The 26,479-nt window shown below is 43.7% G+C and overlaps 1 protein-coding gene across 1 annotated transcript in view; it reads left to right on the forward strand.

The window, feature by feature from the left end:
• The window catches only part of ADARB1 (adenosine deaminase RNA specific B1), a 96,516-nt gene extending 77,853 nt beyond the window's left edge, over positions 1-18,663 (forward strand). Inside the window, exons 9-11 of the mRNA XM_082261212.1 lie at positions 6,297-6,478; positions 8,651-8,829; positions 16,726-18,663. Coding sequence (XP_082117338.1) covers positions 6,297-6,478; positions 8,651-8,829; positions 16,726-16,902 — 538 coding nt within the window. The 3' untranslated portion in view covers positions 16,903-18,663. The remainder of the gene's footprint in view (positions 1-6,296; positions 6,479-8,650; positions 8,830-16,725) is intronic.
• Positions 18,664-26,479: the final 7,816 nt, after the last annotated feature.

Consider the following 26,479-nt stretch of genomic DNA (forward strand, 5'->3'; position numbering starts at 1 on the left):
TTCAGAAGCCTTTGGCTACTCATTCCTTGGTGCGGAATTTCATCCAGGGGGTGCGACATCTGGCTCCGCCAGTGCGCGCACCGTTACCACCCTGGGATCTTAATTTAGTATTGTCGGTTCTTCAGAAACCTCCCTTTGAAGATATTAGGGAGATTCCTCTACCTACGTTGTCCCAGAAGGTGGCCTTCTTGGTGGCTATCACTTCTGCACGCAGGGTGTCAGAACTGGCCGCTTTATCTTGTCCCCCATATCTGGTGGTTCATAGAGATAAGGTGGTTCTTCGTCCGAATCCATCCTTCCTACCAAAAGTGGTTTCAGAATTTCATCTGAATGAAGAAATTGTATTACCTTCCCTGTGTCCTAAGCCCAGTCATCCTTGGGAGTTTGCTTTACACTCCTTGGATGTGGTCCGGGCGATCAGGGTATACTTGAAAACGACAGACTCGTTTCGCAAGACGGATTCACTTTTTGTGATCCCGGATGGACCCAAAAAGGGGTTGCCTGCATCTGCTGCGACTATTTCCAAATGGATCAGACAGACGGTGGTACAGGCTTATTCTATTAAGGGTCGGGAGCCCCCGTTCCCTGTTAAGGCGCACTCCACTCGGGCACTTAGTGCGTCATGGGCCTTTCGCCATCAGGCGTCAGTGGTCCAGGTGTGCAAGGCGGCTACCTGGTTGTCGGTGCATACCTTTACAAAACATTATAAAGTTGATGTAATGGCATCGTCTGATGCCTCGTTTGGCCGCAAGGTTTTGCAGGCCGCCATTTGAGGAGACCAGTGGTCTGCCTCGAGGGTTTTTTTCCGTTGGAAATTTTCATTTGAGTCTCATTCTTTGTTTATAATGAGCCTTTAAAACTTCTAGTTTGGCATCGGTTGGGCCTTCTAGATTGGATTTTGATTTCGGTCAATCCCACCCCTCATTTGTGGCACTGCTTCTGGATGTCCCAGTTCTTGTGAATCAAGAAGACTACGTCTGTCAATGAGCGACAGTGAAAATCGGATTTTTGTAAGATCTTACCGTAAAATCCTTTTCTCTTAGCTCATTGACAGACGTAGTACCCGCCCCTCTATCATTGAGGTGGGTTGGGTTAAATTCTCTGTTGCTGCTTTGTGACAGAACTGATGCCTTGTAGCAGAGAGAGGGAGGATATACCCTCAGGGACTGCCCCTAAGGTGGAGCCAGAACATTTTTTCTTTCTGCCTAGTCCTGCTCCTGCGGAGACAACATAACCCAGTTCTTGTGAATCAAGAAGACTACATCTGTCAATGAGCTAAGAGAAAAGGATTTTACGGTAAGATCTTACAAAAATCCGATTTCTGCTACTCCTCTGGAGTATGGTGATACCACATGTGTGGGACTTTTCCACAGCCTGACCACATACAGAGGTCCAACATCCAAGTAGCACCTCCAGGTGTTCTAGGAGCAAAAATTACTCATATAATTTCTTGACAACCTATCACACTTTTGAAGGCCCTGGAAAACCTGGACAATGGAAAGACCCAAAAAATGACCCCATTTTTGAAAGCAAACACCCCAACCCATTCTCTCGGAGACATAATGCGTCTTTTGAACATGTCATTTATTTTTTTTATTTAATTTTTTTTTTTTTTTTACACAAGTTTTTGGAAAATGGAGAAAAAAAATGAAAACTGATAAATATTGTTTTTTTGCACAACGTTGCCCATTTATAAGATATATTTCTAACACATAGCATGTGCATAGCAAAAATGACACCCCAAAATACATTCTGCTACTCCTCCTGAGTATGGTGATGCAACATGTGACACTTTTACACAGCCCAGCCACATACAGAGGCCCAACATGCAAGGAGCACCGTCATTTCCTGACTTCCCATTACAATTTTGTGATGCACTGATAAGCACTGTAGTGGCACGGATGAGCACTGACGTGGCATGTATGTGGCAGGGATGAGCATAGTTGAGGTATATAGAGGAGACAGAGGATAGGTGCAGCTGCAGTTTCTCTCCTCTCCTTGCACGCTGTGCCGATCATTGTGTACAGTGTGCGAGGAGAGGAGAGAAATGACCCGGACATGCGCCGATTTGTTGACAAGTGATCGCGCCGTCATTTGGCAGGGCGATCACGTTGTAAAGGGCCGCTGTCATTGGCCCTTTACCATCATGGGTCAAATCTCAGCCCCAGTGATTCTCTTTAGCGACCCATTGCTTCTCACTTCCTAGTGAAAGCCTTTGTGCAGGGCGTCACTCACATTGTTCTTCCTATACGCTCCCAATTTACGATGATAGATTTTAACCTGGTTCTGTCAGCTCTTGCCATTAAAAACAAAACTGCCATTTGGGGAATGTTGCCTTTCTCGTCACCATCACCACTGTGAGGTGAGTTTCTGAGTTAGCAGCCTTGACCTGTAAATAATTTTCTTGTACTACACAAGGGCAAGGTTGTTTTGAGGCCCAAGGCTTATTTCCTTCTCATTTGTGGTGTCTTCTTTTCATCTTTAGTCAGGACCTTGTTCTTCCTACTCTATCCTGTTCCTAAACATGTTCATCTCCGTTACACCTTCCTTTTGTCCTTCCGATTGTTTAATTGCAGAGGGAACAGCCTGCTTCTTGTTCCACTGTTAGGTGCATATGTCAGCTACTCATCCATTCTGATGACTTCAGGGGCAAGGTCCCCCTCCCTTTTCTAGTTAAAGTATACGCCATTAAATTAGTTGGTACTCTATAAAAGTTTCAGCTTCAAGCATTCTGTTGCTCAGATTTGTAAGGCTACCACCTGGTCTACTTTTCACAAGTTTACGTTTTGGCAGGTGGATGTACAGACCTCAGCTGAATGATGGCTTTGGTCATAAGTTTCTTTAGGCCCTTGTTAACTTGTTGGTTCCTTGTTGACCTGGTAGCATTTTGTTTACTGTCGCCCAGAATACTTCATCCTGTGTTCTGTAAAGTTTGATTAAGAAAATTGTTTGAATTGCCTGTAAAAATCCTTTTCTTTGAGTACAATACAGGACACAGGCTCCTCCCTTTTGGTTATGATCCACTATAATTACTTGGTAATAAACTTGCTGGGAGTGGTTACATTTTATATTATGACTCTTGTAGCAGTTATAGAAGTTTAATCAAGGTTTAGCTGGTGGAAATAGAATTGTAAATCAGACTTTGACTTGTCAATATCTTAAATTACCTTTTAAACTTAGAGGAGCTCTAGGCTCCTTCAGAAAAAAGTTGTCAGCAGCTAAAAACTCTATAAAAAAAAAAACTCTGTAGCTGCTGCCTTTTAACATTGTGGCATTTACATGTCCAGGCATCCAGCGGTGTCCTCGCGTGAGCTGATTTTTTTAAATCGGCTATCGGGTGCTGGCTCCGCCATCTCTCCCTACTGCACTACACTAAGCCTTCTGCACTTTGTGAATGGGCCAGCTGCAGGGGAAGAAAGGGGGCAAATTTTTCAGCTCAGTTTGCCGCAGTGAACCGAACCATAAGTGGGAGTAGGTACATGTCAAAACCAGGTACCTGCTCCCCCCAAATGATATAAAATGTGGAGGCGTGGGGGGGGAGGCAGACAAGCAGGGCTTTACCTTTTAGGGTAGAGTTGCGCTTTAATATTCATGGCTTTGGCAAATGTCATATAATGCTTCATCTGTATGAAAATATGGTTACCATTAAAAAGTGGTTAAAATGTATGTAATCAATGCAATACCAGCTACTTTATTCTGTATGAAATGAAATTGACACCAACTCGCAAGACCAGTAAATTAGTTAACCCTTATAGAGGAAACTGGTGTTTATATACAACATTTCATCATATCTGTAGAAACCTGGAGGCAATAGATGTGTTTACATTTTCAATGGAATGATGTGCAGCGGGCTGTAACCTATCATTCAGTACATGCTAAAGAAGGCTTGATGCCTACTGTATGCTTCACTGAAATCCAGAGCGAGAAATGCACTGTAGGAGGTTCTCTCCTCGGGACCAGTGCTATAAGCTGAATATTCTCAGTTCTCTATAAGCTAAATACCTTTGGTATATTTTTTTATGTTCTTAAAAATTCTCCTTAAAGGTGAACTTCAAGTAGATATTAGGTCAATTAATGCAGTTATGTATACATAAAAAAAAAAAAGCATTTTTGAATGCCTCAAATGAATCTTTCGTTTATAGCAGTGTGCCCCCTGCTGTACTGGGCATTTCCCAACGGTAAGGACAGGCACCAAGACCCAGCCAGGCTCTGCTTCAGTGCACAATGATGTGACCGTATGAGAAAGTGAACAAAGAGATTGCCTCATCAGTGTACTTTCGATCCCTCATTGTCCGAATGGTACAGGGCTATGTGGCGTTATGCTGTTCTGATGCCAATGACCTGTCTGTGCTTTCTGATACAATTACATAATGGATGCACAGAACTGCATTTTTTGGCAGGTAAAATGGTTCCCATCTATGTATTTTAACCCTGTATTTAGCTACTTGCCTGAAGATTAGTTTTGTAATTTTTGTATTACTGCATATAAAGATAAAAATATGTAGCATTTTGGAGCCTGCAAGTCAAATAAATCATGATTTTTTTAGAAGAAACCTGTCATGAGAAGCATTGAGGCTGCTATTGCTAACCACCTGAAAATGCAAGTTTTCTAGACATTTAGCTTCAGTGCTTTTTAGGTTACCGAACTGGAACAAATATGCAGATTCAGCTTTGCTGTGTTACTGGAGAGATGTCTTATGCCAGAAAGCAGACATGCTGTTTGATTATCCTCAGGAAGCAGCTTTTCCGTAAGTCACGCTGCTTTCTAGCTCCAGGGCAGTAATTTTTTGAACTGGTATAGCTTCATTGCCCTAGAATTGGCATACAAGTTTTGGACTAGTTGCTTTTATCATTACTGTTGGTATTTTTTTTTATAATCAAAGTTTTTTTGGGATTTTCAAACGATACAAAAATAAAAGGGGAGTACAAGGCATCAATGACAAAGAACAGGTATTTTACAACCTACCACTAAAGCACTGGAAGGTTGACTTCCACATGCAAGTAGATAAGCTGGCCTTTGTGATTGACATATGATGTCAAATCGATTCTGTCATTACAAAAAATCTAGTAAAGCAAACAAAATATCGTGGAGAACCAGTGGGTCACCATTGTGCAGGGAAAAGCAATATAGATTGTATACATGACATTGAACTCTCCTAAAAAAGAAAACAATACAGACTGGAACTTAAAAAAAGAACGTAAAAAAATCAGCAAAGTTAAGTTTTGGAAAGCAGAAAAAACATCAGCTAAGTTAAGTCTATGGAAGCAGATGCAAAAATGTGTCAGAACTGCCAGTCTAGGTAATTACAATATCCAAGGCTGCCTCCCGTTGTGTAGGTAAATACTGAGGCATCTGGTATCTCATTGGAGTAGTGGAGTAGTACATCCAACCCCATCCACACATCTTTAATTTGTCTTGTTGGCTTTTAACTGTATGTACCCATCATTCTGCTTCCATTATGGCAGCCACCATTTTTTTGCGGTCACTAAGGGAAGGGTAGTTACTCTGTTTCCAGAATCTGAGAATCAAGGGTTTTGCTCCATTTAGCAAATGGCAGGTGACACTTTACTTATGATTTGAAAGAGGGGCCACCATGGAACAGAAAATGTAAGGTGGGAGTTCTTTTCTAAAGGTCTTAAGGGCAGTTTCCTTGTGCACAGGCTGTAATGCAGTCAGTTCCCTATGAGTGGAAAACCCAATTTCCTCTCCCAGTGGAAACCAGGGAAGTCCCCCAAGGGGTGCTAATGGGAAGGTCTTGGCAGCATATTGGCCTATTACATTTAGTCTGTCACTGTGTTCCAAGTCAAGAACATCCAGTCTGAAAGTCGTCAGGACCCAGCTGGCCCCTGCTAAGTTTCTGCCTGCAATCAATCAAGTTTTTCTAGAGACACCTAGATTTTAGTCGAAGCATTGTGACACCAGTTGAGAATATGTACCAGAGCCATAGCCTCAATGTCCGGGAGGCCATCCCCATCCTACAGCTTGTCTACGTAAAATATCGTAATCCATCAGTACTGTTGGTATTCGTTTTGCTTTGTAACAGTATTTGTTCTAATTGTGAGTTTAACCTCTTGATCAATGCAGGTGGAACATCTGAATGTTATTTTTATTGAGGTAGTCATGGCACTGCTCTCTTTTTGATCGTTAATGTTGTGTGGTGTACTGACTTCTACACTGCTTCTTGATGTCCACAAAATGTTTGGCTGTCTTGGTATTTCCTTGTATGTACTGTTTTCTGTTTTTTTTTCTCAAAACTTTTTTCTTTGATTTAAAAAAAAAAAAAAAAAAAATACAGGTGGAACGTTGCAGGCATTCAAGGATCCCTTTTCAGTCTGTTTGTAGAGCCAATTTACTTCTCCAGTATTATCTTGGGCAGTCTGTATCATGGGGATCATCTCTCAAGAGCCGTGTACCAGAGGATAGCAGATATTGAAGACTTACCACCATTTTATGGCCTCAACAAACCATTACTGAGTGGTAGGTTTTATTTAAAATCCCTTTTATATTAAAACTAGTGTTGGGTATATTGCTTTTGCCAATTTTAATAAATTCTCTTTATGAAGAACAGAGCTGCGAACCCTTCTGAAAATAAATAAGTTGTTTACTTCTCTGCAGATAGTCATAAAGCCTAATTCCAGCCAATGTGTTGACTTTTTTAAGATTTAGAGTGGAATTGTATGGAGAACAGGTACATTTGTTGCAATATGGGAAGAAGGGGGTGTTTCATCAATAGGGACAAAAAAGGCAGACAGTAATTTCAACCGTTCAACAATGGTTAAAAAATTTTTGTGTCCCCATTGGTAAAGTCTTGCATCGCTTCCCATTAGGACAGTAAGTTGGTTAGTGTGAAAAATCTCAGTGATGGGGACACATACGGCAATAAAACCTGACAGAGGCTCAAATGATGCAAACAGAAATGAGTTCCCATTTAGAATCCAGCCTAAGGGGTGTTGCACTGTCACACTGGCCTTGTGGGATAGAATTACTAAAGAGCTGATTTTGCTGCTATGGAGTCCCTGTAAAATGATTGGAACCGGCAAATCCTACCACACATTATTGCCCAATCAAAACTAAAATGGTTGTTTTGGTTGACCAAAAAGCGTTTACCCGGATAAAAGATTATCTTGCCTAACACCAAACCCAGTGTTAGTTTTGTATCAGCTGATCAATACTCTTAAAGTAAAACTGAAGGAATTTTTTCTTTTTTTCTATATTGGATAAAGTGAGGATTATAACCCCTGTAGGAGTTTTTTGCCATTTGTGTCTAATTACGGAGATTTCTCTTCATATCCTGTCCCGTCAACAGAATTTGTGTCCCTATTTGAAGATTTCCCCTTTTATTACTGTTCTGGGGACAACCCAAATTTGGGATTTTCTTTCATTTATGTTGGCCATACACTATACGAAAAATCGTTCAAACTAATTTTCGAAAAATTAACACGCAGTCGGGAGAGGAGACGATCATGCCATAATCTAATGACCGAATTTTGGTCGATCGTTGCATAAATCGTGGACATAAATTTGTTTTGTTTTTTTTTTCACATTTGCCTAGTGCAATCAGTTCGGCCAAGAAACACATTACCATTTCAATTGACCGATCATTTAGCAGAATTTTCCAAACTGTTCCTTCGATTTTTCAGCTCTGAAAAGTTAAAACTGATTTTTTATTTGTGCCCATTAACTGGACGAAAAACGAACAAACTGAATAAATTACAGATTTTCAAATGATTTTTCGGCTAGTGTATGGCCAGCATTACACGCTCGGTGATTACGGTAAACAGGGCAAATGGGGTGACTCTTGTAAATGGTCACAGGCAGCTTTTTCCCTATACCCACTCTCAGATCATCACGTTAAATTCATGCAAAAACTGCCTCATTCCGAACCTAAGAGACCAATCCTACCACCATAAGCTTATAGCACAAAAAACATGGAAATGTGGGGGTTAATCCCTGGGATCAGAGTGTAAATTACTCAACAAAATGTATATCCTGATTGAGTAAAAGTAACTTTCCAATTTTATACGATGTATAAACCTCTTTCCGCTTTATGATGTCTAAACCTATTTCCACTTAAAGGAATATGTAGATTCCTGTGGAAGTGGAAGCACTAATCCCATGTACTGTAGATCCCTAGGCAGCAACAAAAGTGTTAGCTAAACCGATAATTGTAGCTTTCTGTTATATACAATGTATAAAAACATTTTTAGCGGAATATGTAGCTCAAAGGATTACTAAAAAGGCATGACCCAGTTCCCAAAATGACCAATGTTATGTTCATGTCCTGGATGTAAAATATTTAGTCCACCTGAATTGGCTACCTTTTCCTTGGGATGTTTTTTTAGCCAATGGGGAGATTCATTGCCACACCCAGCAAGTCTCCAGCAGTATCCGACACAGCGATTTACACTCTGATGCCAAGGATTACCCTTACACATCCATGGATTTTGTACTATAAACTTAGTGGTAGGATTATTATCTTGGATTTGAAATTCTGTAATTGAAATTTTAATGGTCTAATCCAAGAGATGATATAGGGAGGAGAGTACTTGGAACATTTTAGGTTTTTCTTTTTCTTGATAACTTCTCAGCAGCTTTTGCCTTTTTCTTCCCCAAACAAAATCCAAAAAAGTTGACTTTTTTTTTCCTTAGGTATTAGCAATGCTGAAGCCCGACAGCCAGGAAAAGCTCCAAGTTTTAGTGTGAATTGGACAGTGGGAGATAGTGGTCTTGAAGTAATTAATGCTACTACTGGCAAGGATGAGATGGGCCGTGCATCTCGCTTGTGTAAACATGCTCTGTACAGTCGGTGGATGCGTCTTTATGCAAAGGTGTGTTGTTTGTTTTTTTTCTTTTGAAAGCATCTGGACATTGTCAAAACCTTCATGACCTGGCCAAATTTTGAAGTTTGGCATGCACGGATTTATTTAAAGGGGTATTAAACCCAAAACCAAAAATGTAATATGTTGCAGCTTAGCAATCATTAGATGTGTGGTGGCTGCATTAGTTTTCTTATTTAGACTTTTTTTCCCACCTATGTTTTCACCCGGTGATCTGGCCAGTAACGCACCTCTTGTATTATTGTCCACACTCTGCATGAATGAGCACAAGGGGCACATTTGGACAGCAGCATTGTTGGTCTGGGGGAGGAGAATGTTAAATATATTTGCAGATTTAAATACACTAACACATTGAAGCCAAACTCCAGCTTGCACGTTTTAATTAGTTACAGCAAACTGTTTTTGTTCCTTTTGCGATAAAGGTTTTACATAAATTAAAGCTGATCATGTACTCCTGTCAGTGGTAAATGGTTTGGTTTGTCTCATCCCTGTAAACTGATACATCTGGAAGAGAGCTTGTACCTTTTTGAATACTTACTGGCCAGATCAGATGAAAATAGATGAATGAGAGCCTAGAAGGAAACCATTGATAAGCCGCAATATATGAATGTTTACTTTTGGATTTAATACTGCTTTAACAATACCATTTTAACCACTTTGCACTTCAAAATTATTTACATCCTTTTTTGTTTTCAAAAATACTTTGAATATATTTTGTAATAAGCAGACAAATTGAAAAAAAAATGCAACTTTAGCTTAAAGCGGAGTTCCACCCTGGTTATACTTTTTTTTAATAAAAATACCCCCGGGACAGTCAGGGCTAGTACATTCCACAATGGCTAGCCTCTGATCTGTCCCGGGTTGCACTTACCTTTTAGGAGAATTACTTACCTTGAAAAAGTATTTCTCTGTCGCTCATTGACAGACGTAGTCCTCCTTGATTAATATCAACTCGGGTTATACTGCCCTCTACAGGAGTAGGACTAGACAGGAAAGAAAAAGTTCTGGCCACACCCTAGGGGCAGTCCCAGAGGGTATATCCTCTCACTTCCTGCTACAGCAAATCAGTTTTTTTCTGTCTAGTTAGGAGTAAGGACCTAGATTCCTTGCTAGGATCTTCGGTCCTGGCAGGATTTTTTTTAGAAATACTTTTTAGACAACTTTTTTTCTCCAGTGTTCCTGTGAGATCTTCAAGCAAGTACGCTGAAACTGGGCGACGGGCTGGATGTTGAGATCCAGTGGTCACCCCAGTTCAGCCTACGAGCGCGTGCAGGCCATAGCTCCGCGCTGGGTCGGCCGCGACATAGTCCCACTTGACGGGGACTGACCCTGCGAGTTAAACGTCTCGCCTGGACGCCAATGACCAACAGAGTCACGGCGTCTGTATTGGTCGACAGCCCCCCCACCCCGGTGGAGAGGGGTTCTGTCAGGAGTTGGCGCCCGCCTGGTTCCGGTATGGTGAGTAGAATGTTCCTCCTCTCCCCCTGTCGGGTTTGTTGGGGACGCGGGCCCCTCTCTGGGATGGTCGAACACTCAGTTTCTGGGTCTCCCCTCTATCCTATAACAGGTCACAAATCCCCCAATTTGAGTGTGATTTTTGTGAATAGAAACCAGGAGGCTTGGTTTGGGAGCTGACTATCTAAAGTCACTATATGACTGTAAGGGTGACTGAAGTCAGTGGCAGACTACTAAAAGGCATTACTATTGAGGTATAGAGGTATCCTACCTGTCATAGTGTGTACACAGGCCGATGCCTATGCCTGAGTTACTGCTGCCACAGATCGCCATCCCTCCAGAAAGCGAAGGACACCTCCCGCAGGCCGCACAGGCCAAATGCACTCATCCCACAGGCCACTGCTAGCTGACAAGCCGCCGCTATCCTACACAGGCCGCCGCCATTTTCCTGCAGATCGCACGAGGCCGCCATATTGGCATAGCCTCGTGTCTCCAGCATGGGGGCGGCCATGTTTGAGGTGACCAAACACCTCGTGGAGTAATTGGAAGGCGCCGGAAGGCGTGTAAAGGGGCGGAGCCGCCTCCTTGGCCCAGGGAAAGCAAGCCAAAGACTTCCTGTCTGTAACACAGTGCTGGAAGTAGGTTGACAAGAAACTTCTGTGCATCAGGTGAGCCTTGGGGTCTCTCTCTCTCTCTCTCTCTCTCTCTCTCTCTCTTTCTGAGGGGTCCAAGCAGGTAGACTGACCCCTAATTGTTTTGTGTTTGCTGGCAAGTGTCTTGTTACATGAACCCTGCCACACATGTATCCCCACCTGATCCCCCTCAGGGTGGCCGCAGGACCCTCCAGTACCCCACTTGTGATGATGCATTATCAGCAGTTTTGGAGTCTTTGGTATCCCGGGTGGAGGTAGCCTGTCAGGGATGGGGGTCAAGAAGAGCGACCCCCGCCTACCCCTATGTCATCTGATACCTCAGATACGGATTCTGAGCTGGTCATTGCAGTCCCTTTTCTGGGGTTGTCTCAGGTACGGTCTCCTCAGACAGTAAGGAGGACGCTTCTGCCTCCGCCATAGCACAAGAAGCGTTGGTGGAAGCACTAGTTGTCTGTCCGGGAAACCTTAAATCTTGAGGTTACACCGGCAGAGGTAGCTGAGACTCATATATTCCTTTTTTGGTACTAGCAAGCCTACCAAAAAGGTGAAGGGTTTCCCTTGCCCAAATAGGGTCGTCCGTAAATGAGCCCTGCTATTTCCAAACGCATTGCTAGGCGCTATCATTTCATTTTGAGGAATCCCTCATTTCAAAGATGGACGGTACCACCAATAGTGGACTCACCGATTTCCAGACTAAATAAAGCCACTGTTATCCCGTTGGATTGACAGAATGGGCCCCACCCATCTCTAGGGTGGGGGGACGTCTTCACCGGTTTCCGGATCCAGGGCTTTCCAGAATCCCGGATAAAGGGGTTCGCAAGGTCATATGGTCAGGATACAAGATCGAGTTTTCGATCACTTCCACCGGTGCGATTCTTCCCTTCCAATATTCGACATCCCCGGGTCGCTTAAAAAGCTTTGCGGGGGACAGCTTGATACAACAAGCAGTGGTAGTTCCCATTCCTTGGAGGAGTTCTAGTCGAACTTGTTCACAATGCCCAGGAAAAAGGGTTAGGTGCGTCCAATTCTGGTCTTGGAAGAGATGGAGTCCATCCATACAGTGGTGGCCTCCCTGCATCAGGGAGATTTCCTGGCGTCCATAGACATTTAGGATGCCTATCTTCATATCCCCATCTTCGCAGGACATCAGTGTTTTCGTTGCTTTTCCCAAAGATCATCCCTGGTTCCCACCAGGAGACTGAACTATCTGGGACTAATTTTGGAAAATCCTTGGCAAGAGTGTTTCTCCATGCGGAGAAACTCCAGAAGATTCAGTCAATGATTCGGATGTTGCTGTCCGTCAACTGGCTGGGATTGATGGTCACCTCCTTAGAGGCAGTACCGTTTGCCCAGTCTCATACCCGAATTCTCCAAAGAGGAGATTCTTCTCATATGGAATCGGAATCCTGATTCCCTGGACAATCGGATCCGATTGAGCGAGCGGACCAGGGAGGCTCTGGTCTGGTGGCTTCGGTCTCCGATGCTCAGCCAGGGGAAGTAATTTCTTCTGATAAATTCCAGGTTACCGATAAATGTGTTGGAACTGAGAGCGATCAGACTTTGTCTGATTTACTGGACCGAGCAGCTCCAGGGCAGCCCGGTTCGGATCCAATCGGTCTATGCCACGGTCATGACTTATGTTGATCACCAAGGGGCACCAAGAGTGCCCTGGCGGCCATAGAAGTGGCCAACATTCTTATTGGGGGAACAGTTGTTCCAGTTCTCTCCGCGATATTTATCACGGGGGTGGACAGGCAGATTATTTCAGCCGTCAGATTCTGGATCAAGAGGAATAGTCTCTTCATCCAAAGGTATTTCACCAGCTGTCCCTTCATTGGGGCACCCCGGATATGGATCTGTTGGTAGGTTGGCTCAACAGGGCTCGCACCCGCGATCCTCTAGCGGACGCAGCCTCTCAAATTGCTGCTGAGATTTCTCCGCAGGATAGAGGTGGAGGGAACTCCAGTTATCCTGGAAATTCCGAGCTGGCCTCGTCAAGCCGGGTACGCCGACTTGGACAGGCTAGTCGCGGACGCTCCTTGGAGACTTCCTCTCAGGGAGGATCTGCGGTCTCAAGGACCGATCTTCCATCGTGCTTTACAGTCGCTGGTTTTAATGGCCTGGCTATTGAGACCCAGGTACTGAAGGACAGAGGGTTGTCAGCTTCAGTTATTCCTACTCTAAAGCAAGGAAAGCGACTTCCAGCAAAGTCTATTATCGCACATGGAAGACTTATATCGCGTGGTGTGAATCTTTGGAATTTCCCCCACGTACCTATTCGGTGACCCGAATCTTGGCTTTTCTGCAAAAGGGGGCTGAGCAGAAACTATCCTTGAGCACTATCAAGGGTCAGGTTTCAGCATTAGCAATCTTCTTTCAGAAGCCTTGGGCTACTCATTCCTTGGTGTCCAGGGGGTGCGGCACTTGGCTCCGCCAGTGCGCGCGCCCTTACCGCCCTGGGATCTTAATTTGGTGTTTGTCGGTTCTTCAGAAACCTCCCTTTGAAAATATCAGGGAGATTCCCTTGCTTGCATTATCCCAGAAGGTGGCCTTCTTGGTGGCTATCACTTCTGCACGCAGGGTGTCAGAACTGGCTGCATTATCATGCCATTCCCCATATCTAGTGGTTCATAGGGATAAGGTAGTTCTTCATCCGAATCCATCCTTTCTTCCTAAGGTGGTTTCAGATTTTCATCTGAATGAAGATATTGTGCTACCTTCCTTGTGTCCTAAGCCCAATCATCCTCAGGAATATGCGTTGCATTCCTTGGATGTGGTTCGGGCAATCAGGGTATACCTGAAGACTACGGAATCATTCCGTAAGACGGATTCACTTTTTGTGATCACGGATGGCCCCAGAAAGGGGTTGCCTGCATCTGCCGCGACTATCTCCAAATGGATTAGACAGACGGTGGTACAGGCTTATTCTATTAAGGGTCGGAATCCTCCGTTCCCTGTTAAGGCGCACTCCACTCGAGCGCTCAGTACTTCCTGGGCCTACCGCCATCAGGCGTCAGTGGTCCAGGTGTGCATGGCGGCTACCTGGTCGTCGGTTCATACCTTTTCAAAATGTTATAAAGTTGATGTGATGGCATCGGCGGATGCCTCATTTGGCCGCAAGGTTTTGCAGGCCGCAATTTGAGGAGACCGGTGGTCTACCTCGAGGGTTTTTTTCCGTTGGAATTTCAGTGGAGTCTCATCGTGTGATTGATGAGCCTTTAAAACTTCCAGTTGGCACCGGTTGGGCCTTCTAGATTGGATTTTGATTTCCATTTTCCCACCCCTCATTTGTGGCACTGCTTTGGGATGTCCCGAGTTGATATTAATCAAGGAGGACTACATCTGTCAATGAGCGACAGAGAAAAATGGATTTTTGTAAAATCTTACCGTAAAATCCTTTTCTCTTAAGCTCATTGACAGACGTAGTACCCGCCCCTCTGTTTTTGAGTTGGGTTGGGTTAAATTCTCTAAACACTGCTTTGTGACATAACTGATTTGCTGTAGCAGGAAGTGAGAGGACTGCCCCTAGGGTGTGGCCAGAACGTTTTCTTTCCTGTCTAGTCCTACTCCTGTAGAGGGCAGTATAACCCGAGTTGATATTAATCAAGGAGGACTACGTCTGTCAATGAGCTTAAGAGAAAAGGATTTTACGGTAAGATTTTACAAAAATCCATTTTCTCCAGTGCTGCCATCTCAGGTGTGGGCAGCTTGAAGCCAGCGCGATCCTCTTCTGCGTCCTCTTCCTTCTTCGGTCCCACGATGCACTGCACCCGCCCCGCCGTCACTTCCGGTGCGCGCGCGTCCTCCCTCCACAGCTTCTGGGCATGCCCAGAAGCTGTTTAGAAGGGAATGACGTGCGCGCACCGGAACTGACGTCGGGGCCTGTGCAGGCACATTGATTCCTGGGAGCGATGACGTTCAGCTCCCAGAAATCAATGCAAAAGCCAGGAAGTGACAAATCGCCGTGGCCGCCGAGGGGAGGAAGAAGGAAGTAAGGTAAGTATATTTTCTCTACAAGGTAAGTAAAAAAAAAAAAAAAAAATTGCGATTATCCATTTGTTTTTCAGGTGACCCGGAGCGAGAAGATGGAGATAAGTATAAATTTAGGGTGGAACTCCACTTTAAGGTCCATTCACACACTGTCCTGCCCACTGATTTCTAGATTGACAGCATTGCCATATCACGAAGGGTGAATGTGTGGTAGACAAATATAGGAGGATTTAGGTCAGTCAGGGAATGTAAAGGAATTTAATAAATAACCTATATTAATCAGTTTAAATTGCATACGATTGTGAAACTACAAAAACAGATACACATTACTGTAAAGAGGTGATTGTTTAGAGCCCATTCACACTAGCACGACTTGTGTCGCCCCAGGTCGCTTGACATAACAAAAGCAATGTTAATCAATCAGTGCCGTCTTAATTGGCACTACTGAAGTCGCTCCGACTTCAGAAAAGGGTCCTGTACTACTTTGAGGTGACCTGTGATCCGACTTGTCCCATATACTTCAATGGGAGTCGCCTCCTTATCTTAATTGAAGAGACTTGTTATCAGACTTTCCAGGAAGAAGAGATTAGCCAGGCATTCCCCACAGACAGTCGCCTGTCTCAAAGTAGTGCACAAGTCTCTTCCAAGTCTCTTCCAAGTCACGGGGCGACTTTCTGGTCGCGGTAGTGTGAACCGGCTCTTAGAGCTCATCAATGTAGAGTTAGCCTGGTACACACTTTAGTTTTTAGGATTGAATGGAAAAAAACCTCTCGGCTCCGGTCAGAGCCTATGTACGAACGGTCTGATGTTAGTACATCAATCTGCCCTGCTGAGCTGTTGTGTTCTAGCAGGGGGACGACCCCCACCAGAACACACCTGTCTCTCTCTCTCAGCCATTGGCTGACAGCGCCGATCTGGACCAGTCGGCTGCAGGTTTTCCAGCATGCTCGTCCGACAGAAGCCAGCCAAATGAACCGCTTTTGTCGGACCGGCTGCCATACACACCACCTGATTTGTCAGACGGCTTTTATTGAACTGGCCGATGTTGCCCAGCAATTGGCCCATGTGTATGAGGCTTTAGTGCTAAACCTTCTTTTTTTTTTTTCTCCTCCTCTTTTCCTCCATTTATACATGGACATATTATTTATTTATTTTTTTAAATTTTTTTCCTATTTATACTTTTTCCTTTCATTTTACTACTAAGGCATGCCTGTGTAATCGTACTGCAGCAGTGAGTACTTTTTAGAGAGACATCGGGGTTCTGTTATATCCGTGATGTCTCCTCTGGCTTGGGCAGACTGGCGACAGCAGTGCCGGATCAAGATCTAGTGCCCAGAGCAAAGATGCCAAACTGTGCCCCCTCCTTTCTCCAAAGATGCATGGGGAATATGTGTCAGCAAAAATGTTCCCCTCCCAAAAAAGTTTTTAAAAATCTACACGCTAACCCCCTAAGCGTGTATTTCCTTTGCAATCCAAAATTACTCCCTCCTCGCAAATCCCCCCTAGCTCAAATCCTCTTCCTTCTCTTCTGAGTGTTTTACCCCCCCCCCCCACAACCCTAGCTTCTTCTGCTAGACTAGCTCAATGCTTAATTTTAAACTAAGGAGGTTGATGAAAACTCATTGGGTCTCGCAAGATCCATTTAAGGCTAATTACAGGGAAGGATGAACAGATTTGGACAATTTAGATAACTCTTTGCCCGATTTTAGATCGCATATTGGATTGTATATTTGTATAATATTAGAAATGGTTTACAAAAACTTATTAATAACCATTTTTACATCCACAGCTTTCTTTCAACTTGAGAACGAAGATTGGAAAACCAAACTTATACTATGACACCAAGCAATCAGCCTCAGAATACCAAGCGGCAAAAGAATGCGTTTTCAAAGCCTTCCAAAAGGCTGGACTGGGAGCCTGGGTCAAGAAGCCTATAGAACAAGACCAATTCCCTCTTACTGTTTAAACCTATGAACGTGTTTTAATTTCTGTAACAAGGCAGAGGTATATGGACACTATTCGAGAACCTAGTTATGATTTCCTTGTATCTCTGATGTGCCAATCATCCTCAATTGCTTTTTTTAACCTCCCTTTTCCCTATATTAATAACTTTTAGGTCATACCAAGATTGTTTTATAGAGTCTGGAAAAGTATTGATTTTATTTATTCCTTAGTGACCAAAGGCAGTATATATTTTTGTTTTTGTAAACACCTGCCTCAGTTCTTCTTTTAAGTAAAATGTATCTTCAGCTGGATATCTCTCACCTCTGTAAATTGTATATAAATATAATGGCACCAGTGTGCTAGACAGGCAGCTGAGATGAACTAGGAAAAGTGAATATTTTGATTTGTTTTTGTTTCAGATGTAATTGATAGTGGTTTTACACTGTACTTTTGAAGTGGGAGTATTTCATTAGCTTTTTCTTTTTTTTTTCTTCCCTGCCCTCCGGTTTTGTGAATTTTAGCCTGCTGTTGACATCAACGTAGCCAGCAATACTCAATTTTGGGTTGGTAACTTCCTGTTCTACCTCTCCCAGCAGTTTGCAGATTGAGGGAGTCAATATATAGTACCCTTCCTCCTATAGTAAAAGGGTTTAAAGCCAGCTGCTGAACATTTAGTGTCCTGTGTGTCTATTTATTAATGTGTGGCTATGATTTTATTACTCCACTTTACACACATTGTGAAGTCTTATTTTTTACCATTGCTAACTGGAACACATCTATATTTGTATTTTCCTTGATCTCTAGACTGTGGTTGTAAAGCAGTGTCTACATAGAAGTAGCCTGTTTGCTGGAATTGCAGCCAGTGTGTACAGTTTAAAGAGATTCTTATTTCATGCAAAGGTGTTAAAAACAACCTGATACAGAAAGATTAGTGAGAGAGGCACATCACATTTGTGCGCGTTTTCCTTTTTTCTCTTGTAATGCCCATTTACCAAAGCATTTTGCTTTGCTAAATTGTAATATAAAATGAAATGAGGTGTCTGCTTTTTAAGCATGCTTTTACCACTTAAAGTATGTATATATTGACTTGAGAAACTGGCGTATAGGATGTAGGTCTCATCGCTAATTTGACCGATGTCTCTGTTGTGGTCAGACGAAGTCAGTTTATGCTGTACCTCCTTTCCTATAGTTGTGTCCATTATGGATTAAAGGTATGCAATAAATCCATAATGATGCCATTTGTTTTCACTGTGGGGCAGGCAAGCATGGATAGGTTAATGTTGTACAGCTCCTAGATGTTAGATAGCCAGCAACTGTTTTTTTCCACTTTATCCCGGTTAAATGAGAATAAACTGTTCAGACATAACCAGTGGAATCTCTCTGGGCACAGAGATCCTAATGGCTCATGCTTTATATAAAAGGCTCTAACCTTGTGAGCAACTTTATGAAGCGCAGCACATTAAGCAGCTCATTGTGAGGTCTGTTTTGGTGATGTCTTAACACTATGAAATATAACTTATGCCAGTCAATTGCTTCAGTGCCTGCTGGTCACATTTCTTACAATTCACAATGCGTTCCCATCCTTTTGTGAATGGATATGTCCTCTGTTAAATAGAACATGAAGGCCAAGTCATCTGCAGCTCTAGTGCAATCCAGTCCTATCATCTTATAAGTGTAGCAATTTCTCAGTGTGTGTGGAACAATCAGAATTACCATTTGAAGGTTGTACACAATAAAGCAGGGACTGTGTTTGTATATATATAAAAATATATCTATACCTTAAGCTGGTTTGTGGTCATTTTTGTGTTTGTTTTTTGTTTCTTTACACTAAATAGACTAGAAAATCAAGAATTAACTGCATTATAGTGTGTGCATTCTAATTGCATATCCTTATTTGTGTAAGAACAAGAGGGTTTTAGCAGGAATGTGAATGGTCAGGCTTCATTCAGCCAAGCAGTATTGTATGAAAATAGTTGGCATTTGAAAAAAAATTTAAACTTGGCAGACATTTAGGTCGGTCATATATGAACCATGGGTTGCAGGAAAGAAAACTGCTCAGTTTCCCTGTCAACAGTCATTGTTGATGGGGGAATCCCTCCCGCGGAGCAATTGAATTTGTAACAGCCGCTAGCAATAATCCTGAGATTCGAACAGTCTATGGCCAGCTTATGGCCACTTTCACACGGGCTGAATCTGGCTGGTTTCAGCAGGGAATTTGTCCTCCATGAACAGTTGGATGTAAACATGGCCGGTTAGACAGAGGTGAATGGATATCCTTCCGTTTGTTTTAATCGGAGGTAGCCGGGTATAAACACACAAGTCCTTTTACATCCGACTGCCCACAGAGGAGAATGGAGGGTCCACCTAAAAAAGACAGGCTGACCCGATCAGACCTTTCATGTGAAAGGGTCCTAAGTGGAGCTAAACCCATGAATTTAGGTTTCCCAAAATGGTTAAGGCATGCTGTGAATGAGAACGGTCACAAGTGCTTGTGCTGTCAACCGAACTGTAATGCCATCAAATGACCGGTGTCCTAACTGACCATATGTGCAAATACCATGACAACTGCAGATCAGAGGCCAAGAAGGCAGCTCCTTTGGCTGTAAAGAGGAGGGTTTTAGTTTCATTTTGAGTCTCTATTAAAAAAGTTCCTACAGATCTACTTCAACAAATGATGCAAAAAATCAAACTAGTGTATTCATCATTCTAATCTAAATATAATATGCATATTTGTCACATGGAAAAAAGTTTACTACTGCAAAGCTTGAAATTAGAATTGGGTGTCCTAGACAAGGTGCCAGTAATAAATACCACTTCATGTATTGTTTAAACCTTACATCTCCAGGGTGTGGTGCTCTTTTGCTTTTGATGTGTCTTGACCAGATCAAAAGAGCTCAGTAAGTCCCACAATCTGGCAAGTAATGTAAAAGATCACCAAATTATTTGAAATTGGTTATTCTACTGTAAGGAAAATATCTACAAGTGTTGTATACTTTAAGCAACTGCTAATTTGTTCAGGACTGGCTGGCTCAGAGAATTTAACCCAAGAGCTCAATGTTTGTTGCTAAAAAGGCTCCCAAAACTGTTGGAACAGTTAACGGCAAATACAGACATCTACAATTGCAAATAGATTGCATCTATTTAACCTCCATTGCCTGTGTCAGAATAAAGCTTTTGTTGTCTAAAGCAAACAAAGCACTACTGCACTTTGTCCTAAAATGCCTATATGTTTAATGGCAATGTGCTGTCGGTTAAGTCAAAGGTAGTTGTTTGACAGTAAATGTAGACCTGTTTGGTGCAAACTGAATCCGAATTTAAGAAGAAACTTGTATTAACTGGAAGGGTCAGTTCATACCACATGCAGTCCTGTTTTTTTTTTTTTTCTCTGCTTAAAAAACGCATAGATAGTAGCTTATGTTTTTCAATGGAATAGTTTACAGCAGAGCGGTCAGTTCCAGTTCCAGAAAAGTTGAACATGCTGCATTTTTTCTGCACTGAACGGTACTGGAACACAGTAAAACATATCACAAACCCACTGGAGCACCCTTAAATGCACGGAACACACACGTCCTTATTTTAAGTTAGACAAATGCACTGGACTGCATTAAAAATGCACCAAAAACACACTGGAAAGCTTCAAAAACACACATGCAGAAAAGCATCTGGAACGAATTTTGACTGCATTTCTATGGTGTGAACTCACCCTAAAACATGGTGGTGGGAAACTTTGCGATTTGGCGTTGTTTTTGCTGTTTCAGAGTCTGAGAAACTTGCACTCAACATAAGGATCTGAAGCACACTAGCAGGTCCAGAGAAAAAGCAAGTTGGGTACACATCGCTCCAAAGCCAACCTGTATGAGAGCCAAAACGCCAATTGTGCCTGGGTGCCAGCCCGGTCTGCTGCCGCGCTCAATGAGAAAATAGTGAGGTGGCGACACTCCACCATACAAAAAAATTCTTCTTTATTGATGAAATCAAGTAGAAAAAAAAATTGCAAGAGACACTCACAGCTCCAAGACAGTCAGTAAATGCATTCACACGTCAGTGCTTATTCATTACACTAGCAAGTACATCAATGAATAGCTCTGAAAAAGAATGGAGGTGTACTGTATAGACTGATCTAGTCAAAGTCCTGATTTGAATCCCATTAAAAGGTTATGGGGGAGATTTGAAATGGGAAGTTCATGCAATGAAAGGTGCAACATTTTTTTTTATATGGAAGAGAGGACAAATATCACTGTCGTTTCTGGGACTGGGGAGACATTATGTAAAGGGCCCACAAGAAGGAATGACTGCTAAAAGGGGGCAGTACCAGCTTCTGAGGCCACTGGTATACTTTGTCCACAGTACACAGTTGGCTATTGATATTTTCGTTTAACCACTTGACCCCTGGAAGACTTACACCCCTTCATGACCAGGCCATTTTTGTGATACAGCTCTGCGTTATTTTAACCACTTTGAGGACCAGAAGGTTTTACCCCCTAATGACCAGGTCATTTTTTGCTATACAACACTGCGTTATTTAACGGATAATTGCGTGGTTGTGCGAAGTTGTACCCAAGTAAAATTGATGTCTTTTTTTCCCCACAGATAGAGCTTTCTTTTAGTGGTATTTGATCACCTGCAATATTTTTATTTTTAAATCTATAAACAAAAAAAGCACAAATTCTGGAAAAAAAAAACATATTTTTTACTTTCTGCTATAAAACAATCCCGATAAATTTAAAATCAATTTTTTTCATCATTTTAGGCCGATATGTATTCTACGTATTTTTGGTGATAAAAATTCCAAAAAGTGTATATTGTTTGGTTTTCGAAAGTGTTATCGCACCTACACACTAGGGGAAAGATTGTTTTTTTCTTTTTCTTTTTTTTTTTTTTTTCTTTTCTTCTTTTTTTTTTTTTTCTTTTCTTCTTTTTTTTTTTTTTACAAGTAATGGCAGCGATCAGCAACGGGACTGCAACATTGCGGCGGACAGATTGGACACCTAACTCTTTTGACACTTTTGGGGGACCTGTGATATTACTACAGTAATCAGTGCCAAAAATATGCACTGGCAAGGAAGGGGTTAACACCAAGGGCAATCAAAGATTTAAATGTGTGCCTAGGGGATGCTTTCTAACCGGGGGGGGGGGGGGGGGTTGAATTCACTGGCTGAACACAGACACCCGTGTACCTAAATAGGAGAAACACAGGAGCGCTTTGTTCCTCACTGACAGAAAAGCTGTCTGCCGTGTTTACATCGGTAGACTGCTGTTTTGTCTCCATGGGGAGCGATTGCGGGTACCTGACGGACATCGCGTCCGCCAGACCTGATTGGTTCCCCCCCTCTAGCCAATCGGGACGTACGCCCGCCCCTACTAACTGCTACACGAAATGACGTACATGTACATCGTTTCGCCTAACAGAGCCCACCTGCCACAGTATAACTACGACGGCTGGTCGGCAAGTGGTTAACTGACAATTGCGCGGTCATGCAACGCTGTACCCAAATAAAATTTGTTTTTTCCCACAAATAGGACTTTCTTTTGGTGGTATTTGATTACCACTAGGGTTGAGCGGACACCTAGATGTCCGTGTTCGACGGGTTCGGCCGAACTTTAAAAAAAAGTCCGGGTCCGTGTCCCGGACTTTTACCGAACTTTTCCCGGACACCGAACCCCATTGAAGTCAATGGGGACCCGAACTTTAAGGCACTAAAATGGCTCTAAAACACCAAAGGAAAGGGCTAGAGTGCTGCAAATGGCAGCAAAACGTAATTAAGAGCATGGCAAGTGCTCTGCAAACAAATGTGGAAAGGGAAATAACTTAAAACAACAAAAAAAAACAGAAAAATAAAACAATGTTCTTCTTCATCTCTGAAGGACGAGGCCCATATGGAGTAGGAGGGAGGTTGAGGTGGTGGTGGATGTGGCGGTGACATAGGCGTGCGCACAGGGTGTGCTGGGTGTGCCTGGGCACACCCTAATCACCTAGGGCACATAGCATTGCCAGTGAGGAGATGGGAAAGATCTCCCTGGGACCTGCTCTGCTCTATTTCTCCTTGCCTACAGGTACATGGCCCCGATACATTACTCTCCCTGCTGGCAAACACATGCATGTGTATTTCAACTTTGGGGTGCACACCTTAATGCAATAGGCTGCGCACACCTATGGGCGGTGTAGGTGGAAGCGGCGGTGGAGGAGGACCAGGGCCGGATTAACAGCATCATGGGCTTGGTGCTGAGGATTCTTAAGGGCCGTGCCTTGCCATGCACCCAGAGGAGGAAGGGTGCAGCCATGCATGCCTAATTCAACATGGGATGCTGTCTCTGAAGCCCATAAACACATCCATGCATCGCCAACTGTCCCTCCTTGTCCGGCCTTCACGCTGTGTGGGGAGGTTCTGAGGGTGCTGCCTGGGGAAGCGAGCATAGAAGCCAGACTTCTGTGTTTACAAGTGACAGAAGAGCGGTAACAGTGAATATGGCCAACCCGGGGCCTATATAAAAGGTAGGGGCCTGGAGCTGCAGCTCCAATAGCCCCTACATTAATCTGGCCCTGAGGAGGAGGACGAGGTAGCCAACACTGCTTCTTTTCAAAAATTTTAAATGAGGGTACACCCCAAAAGAGTGAGAAAGAGCAAAAATGGAACAATGGGTGGGTAAGGTCGGTATCCATTGCTATTCTGCATAAGGTACGGAAAAGTCCCGTGGGATCCATGCCTGGTTCATTTTAATGAACGTGAGCTTGTCCACATTGTCTCTGGACAGGCGGCTGCGCTTGTCTGTTATAACGCCCCCAGCCGTGCTAAATACCCGTTCAGATAATACACTGGCTGCAGGGCACGCCAGCACCTCCAAGGCGTAAAGGGCAAGCTCAGGCCATGTGCCCAATTTGGAGACCCAGAAGTTGAAGGGGGCAGACCCGTCATTCACTACATGTAGGCGTGTGCACACATACTGCTCCACCATGTTGGTAAAATGCTGCCTCCTGCTAAGACGTTCCATCTGAGCTGCTGGTGCTGCTGTTTGTTGTGGCGTGCTGACAAAGCTTTTCCACATTTCGGCCATGCTAACCCTGCCTTCTGAGGTGCTGGCGGTGCCCTGGTTGCGTTGGCGACCTCCTCCTCCTCCTCTGCCTTGTGCTTCCACTGTGGCCCCGCTGTCAGATGGGAATGCCAGCAGCATGGCGTCTACCAGCGTGCGCTTGTACTCGCGCATCTTGCGATCGCGCTCCAGTGAGTGAATTAAGGACGGTACGTTGTCCTTGTAACGGGGATCCAGCAGCGTGGCCACCCAGTAATCAGCACAAGTTAGAATGTGGGCAACTCGGCGGTCGTTGTGGAGACACTGCAGCATGTAATCGCTCATGTGTGCCAGGCTGCCCAGAGGCAACGAAAGGCTGTCCTCTGTGGGAGGTGTATCGTCCGTGTCCTCTGTATCCCCCCAGCCACGCACCAGTGATGGCCATGAGCTGGCCTGGGTGCCACCCTGCTGTGAACATGGTTCCATCTCCTCCTCCAGCTCCTCCTCCTCCTCATCCTCCACATCCTCCAGAACTGTGCCCCTGCTGGACAATTGCGTCCCTGGCGTTTGCGTGTGCAGGAACCCACCCTCGGAGCCCCTTGCGAATGACTGCCCTGAAAGCCTTGGAAATGTTACCTCTTCATCCTCCTCCTCCTCCTCATCCTGTGCCACATCCTCTTCCATCATCGCCCGAATTGTTTTTTCAAGGAGGCATAGAAGTGGGATAGTTAAGCTGAGAACGGCGTCATTGCCACTGGCCATGTTGGTGGAGTACTCAAAACAGCGCAACAAGGCACACAGGTCTCGCATGGAGGCCCAGTTAAATTAAATAGCGGAATAGAAAATATGATCCAAAAAAAGTGTATGTATATCACACGTACACAACCACACTGGGCCCCAATTACTATTGTTTGTACCCCTAAAAGGCTAGATGAGGAGTAGGGGGAGTATGGAACAGGCAGCACCCTCAAACCTTCAGAAGTATGAGATGAACCCCAACAACTTGGAAAGGTGGATCTCTCTCACACGTACCAACACAGACTATCCCCCAATTTAACTGATCCCCAAAGGTTTTTGATTAAATAGCGGAATAGAAAATATGATCCAAAAAAAGTGTATGTATATCACACGTACACAACCACACTAGGCCCCAATTACTATTGTTTGTACCCCTAAAAGGCTAGATGAGGAGTAGGGGGGTATGGAACAGGCAGCACCCTCAAATCTTCAGAAGTATGAGATGAACCCCAAAAACTTGGAAAGGTGGATCTCTCTCACACGTACCAACACAGACTATCCCCCAATTTAACTGATCCCCAAAGGTTTTTGATTAAATAGCGGAATAGAAAATGTGATCCAAAAAAAGTGTATGTATATCACACGTACACAACCACACTAGGCCCCAATTACTATTGTTTGTACCCCTAAAAGGCTAGATGAGGAGTAGGGGGGGTATGGAACAGGCAGCACCCTCAAACCTTCAGAAGTATGAGATGAACCCCAACAACTTGGAAAGGTGGATCTCTCTCACACGTACCAACACAGACTATCCCCCAATTTAACTGATCCCCAAAGGTTTTTGATTAAATAGCGGAATAGAAAATATGATCCAAAAAAAGTGTATGTATATCACACGTACACAACCACACTAGGCCCCAATTACTATTGTTTGTACCCCTAAAAGGCTAGATGAGGAGTAGGGGGGGTATGGAACAGGCAGCACCCTCAAACCTTCAGAAGTATGAGATGAACCCCAACAACTTGGAAAGGTGGATCTCTCTCACACGTACCAACACAGACTATCCCCCCAATTTAACTGATCCCCAAAGGTTTTTGATTAAATAGCGGAATAGAAAATATGATCCAAAAAAAGTGTATGTATATCACACGTACACAACCACACTAGGCCCCAATTACTATTGTTTGTACCCCTAAAAGGCTAGGAGTAGGGGGAGTATGGAACAGGCAGCACCCTCAAACCTTCAGAAGTATGAGATGAACCCCAACAACTTGGAAAGGTGGATCTCTCTCACACGTATCAACACAGACTATCCCCCAATTTAACTGATCCCCAAAGGTTTTTGATTAAATAGCGGAATAGAAAATATGATCCAAAAAAAGTGTATGTATATCACACGTACACAACCACACTAGGCCCCAATTACTATTGTTTGTACCCCTAAAAGGCTAGATGAGGAGTAGGGGGGGTATGGAACAGGCAGCACCCTCAAATCTTCAGAAGTATGAGATGAACCCCAAAAACTTGGAAAGGTGGATCTCTCTCACACGTACCAACACAGACTATCCCCCAATTTAACTGATCCCCAAAGGTTTTTGATTAAATAGCGGAATAGAAAATATGATCCAAAAAAAGTGTATGTATATCACACGTACACAACCACACTAGGCCCCAATTACTATTGTTTGTACCCCTAAAAGGCTAGATGAGGAGTAGGGGGGGTATGGAACAGGCAGCACCCTCAAACCTTCAGAAGTATGAGATGAACCCCAACAACTTGGAAAGGTGGATCTCTCTCACACGTACCAACACAGACTATCCCCCAATTTAACTGATCCCCAAAGGTTTTTGA

Source organism: Pelophylax lessonae, assembly GCF_965119305.1.
Source record: "Pelophylax lessonae genome assembly, chromosome: 6".
NCBI lineage: Eukaryota > Metazoa > Chordata > Amphibia > Anura > Ranidae > Pelophylax > Pelophylax lessonae.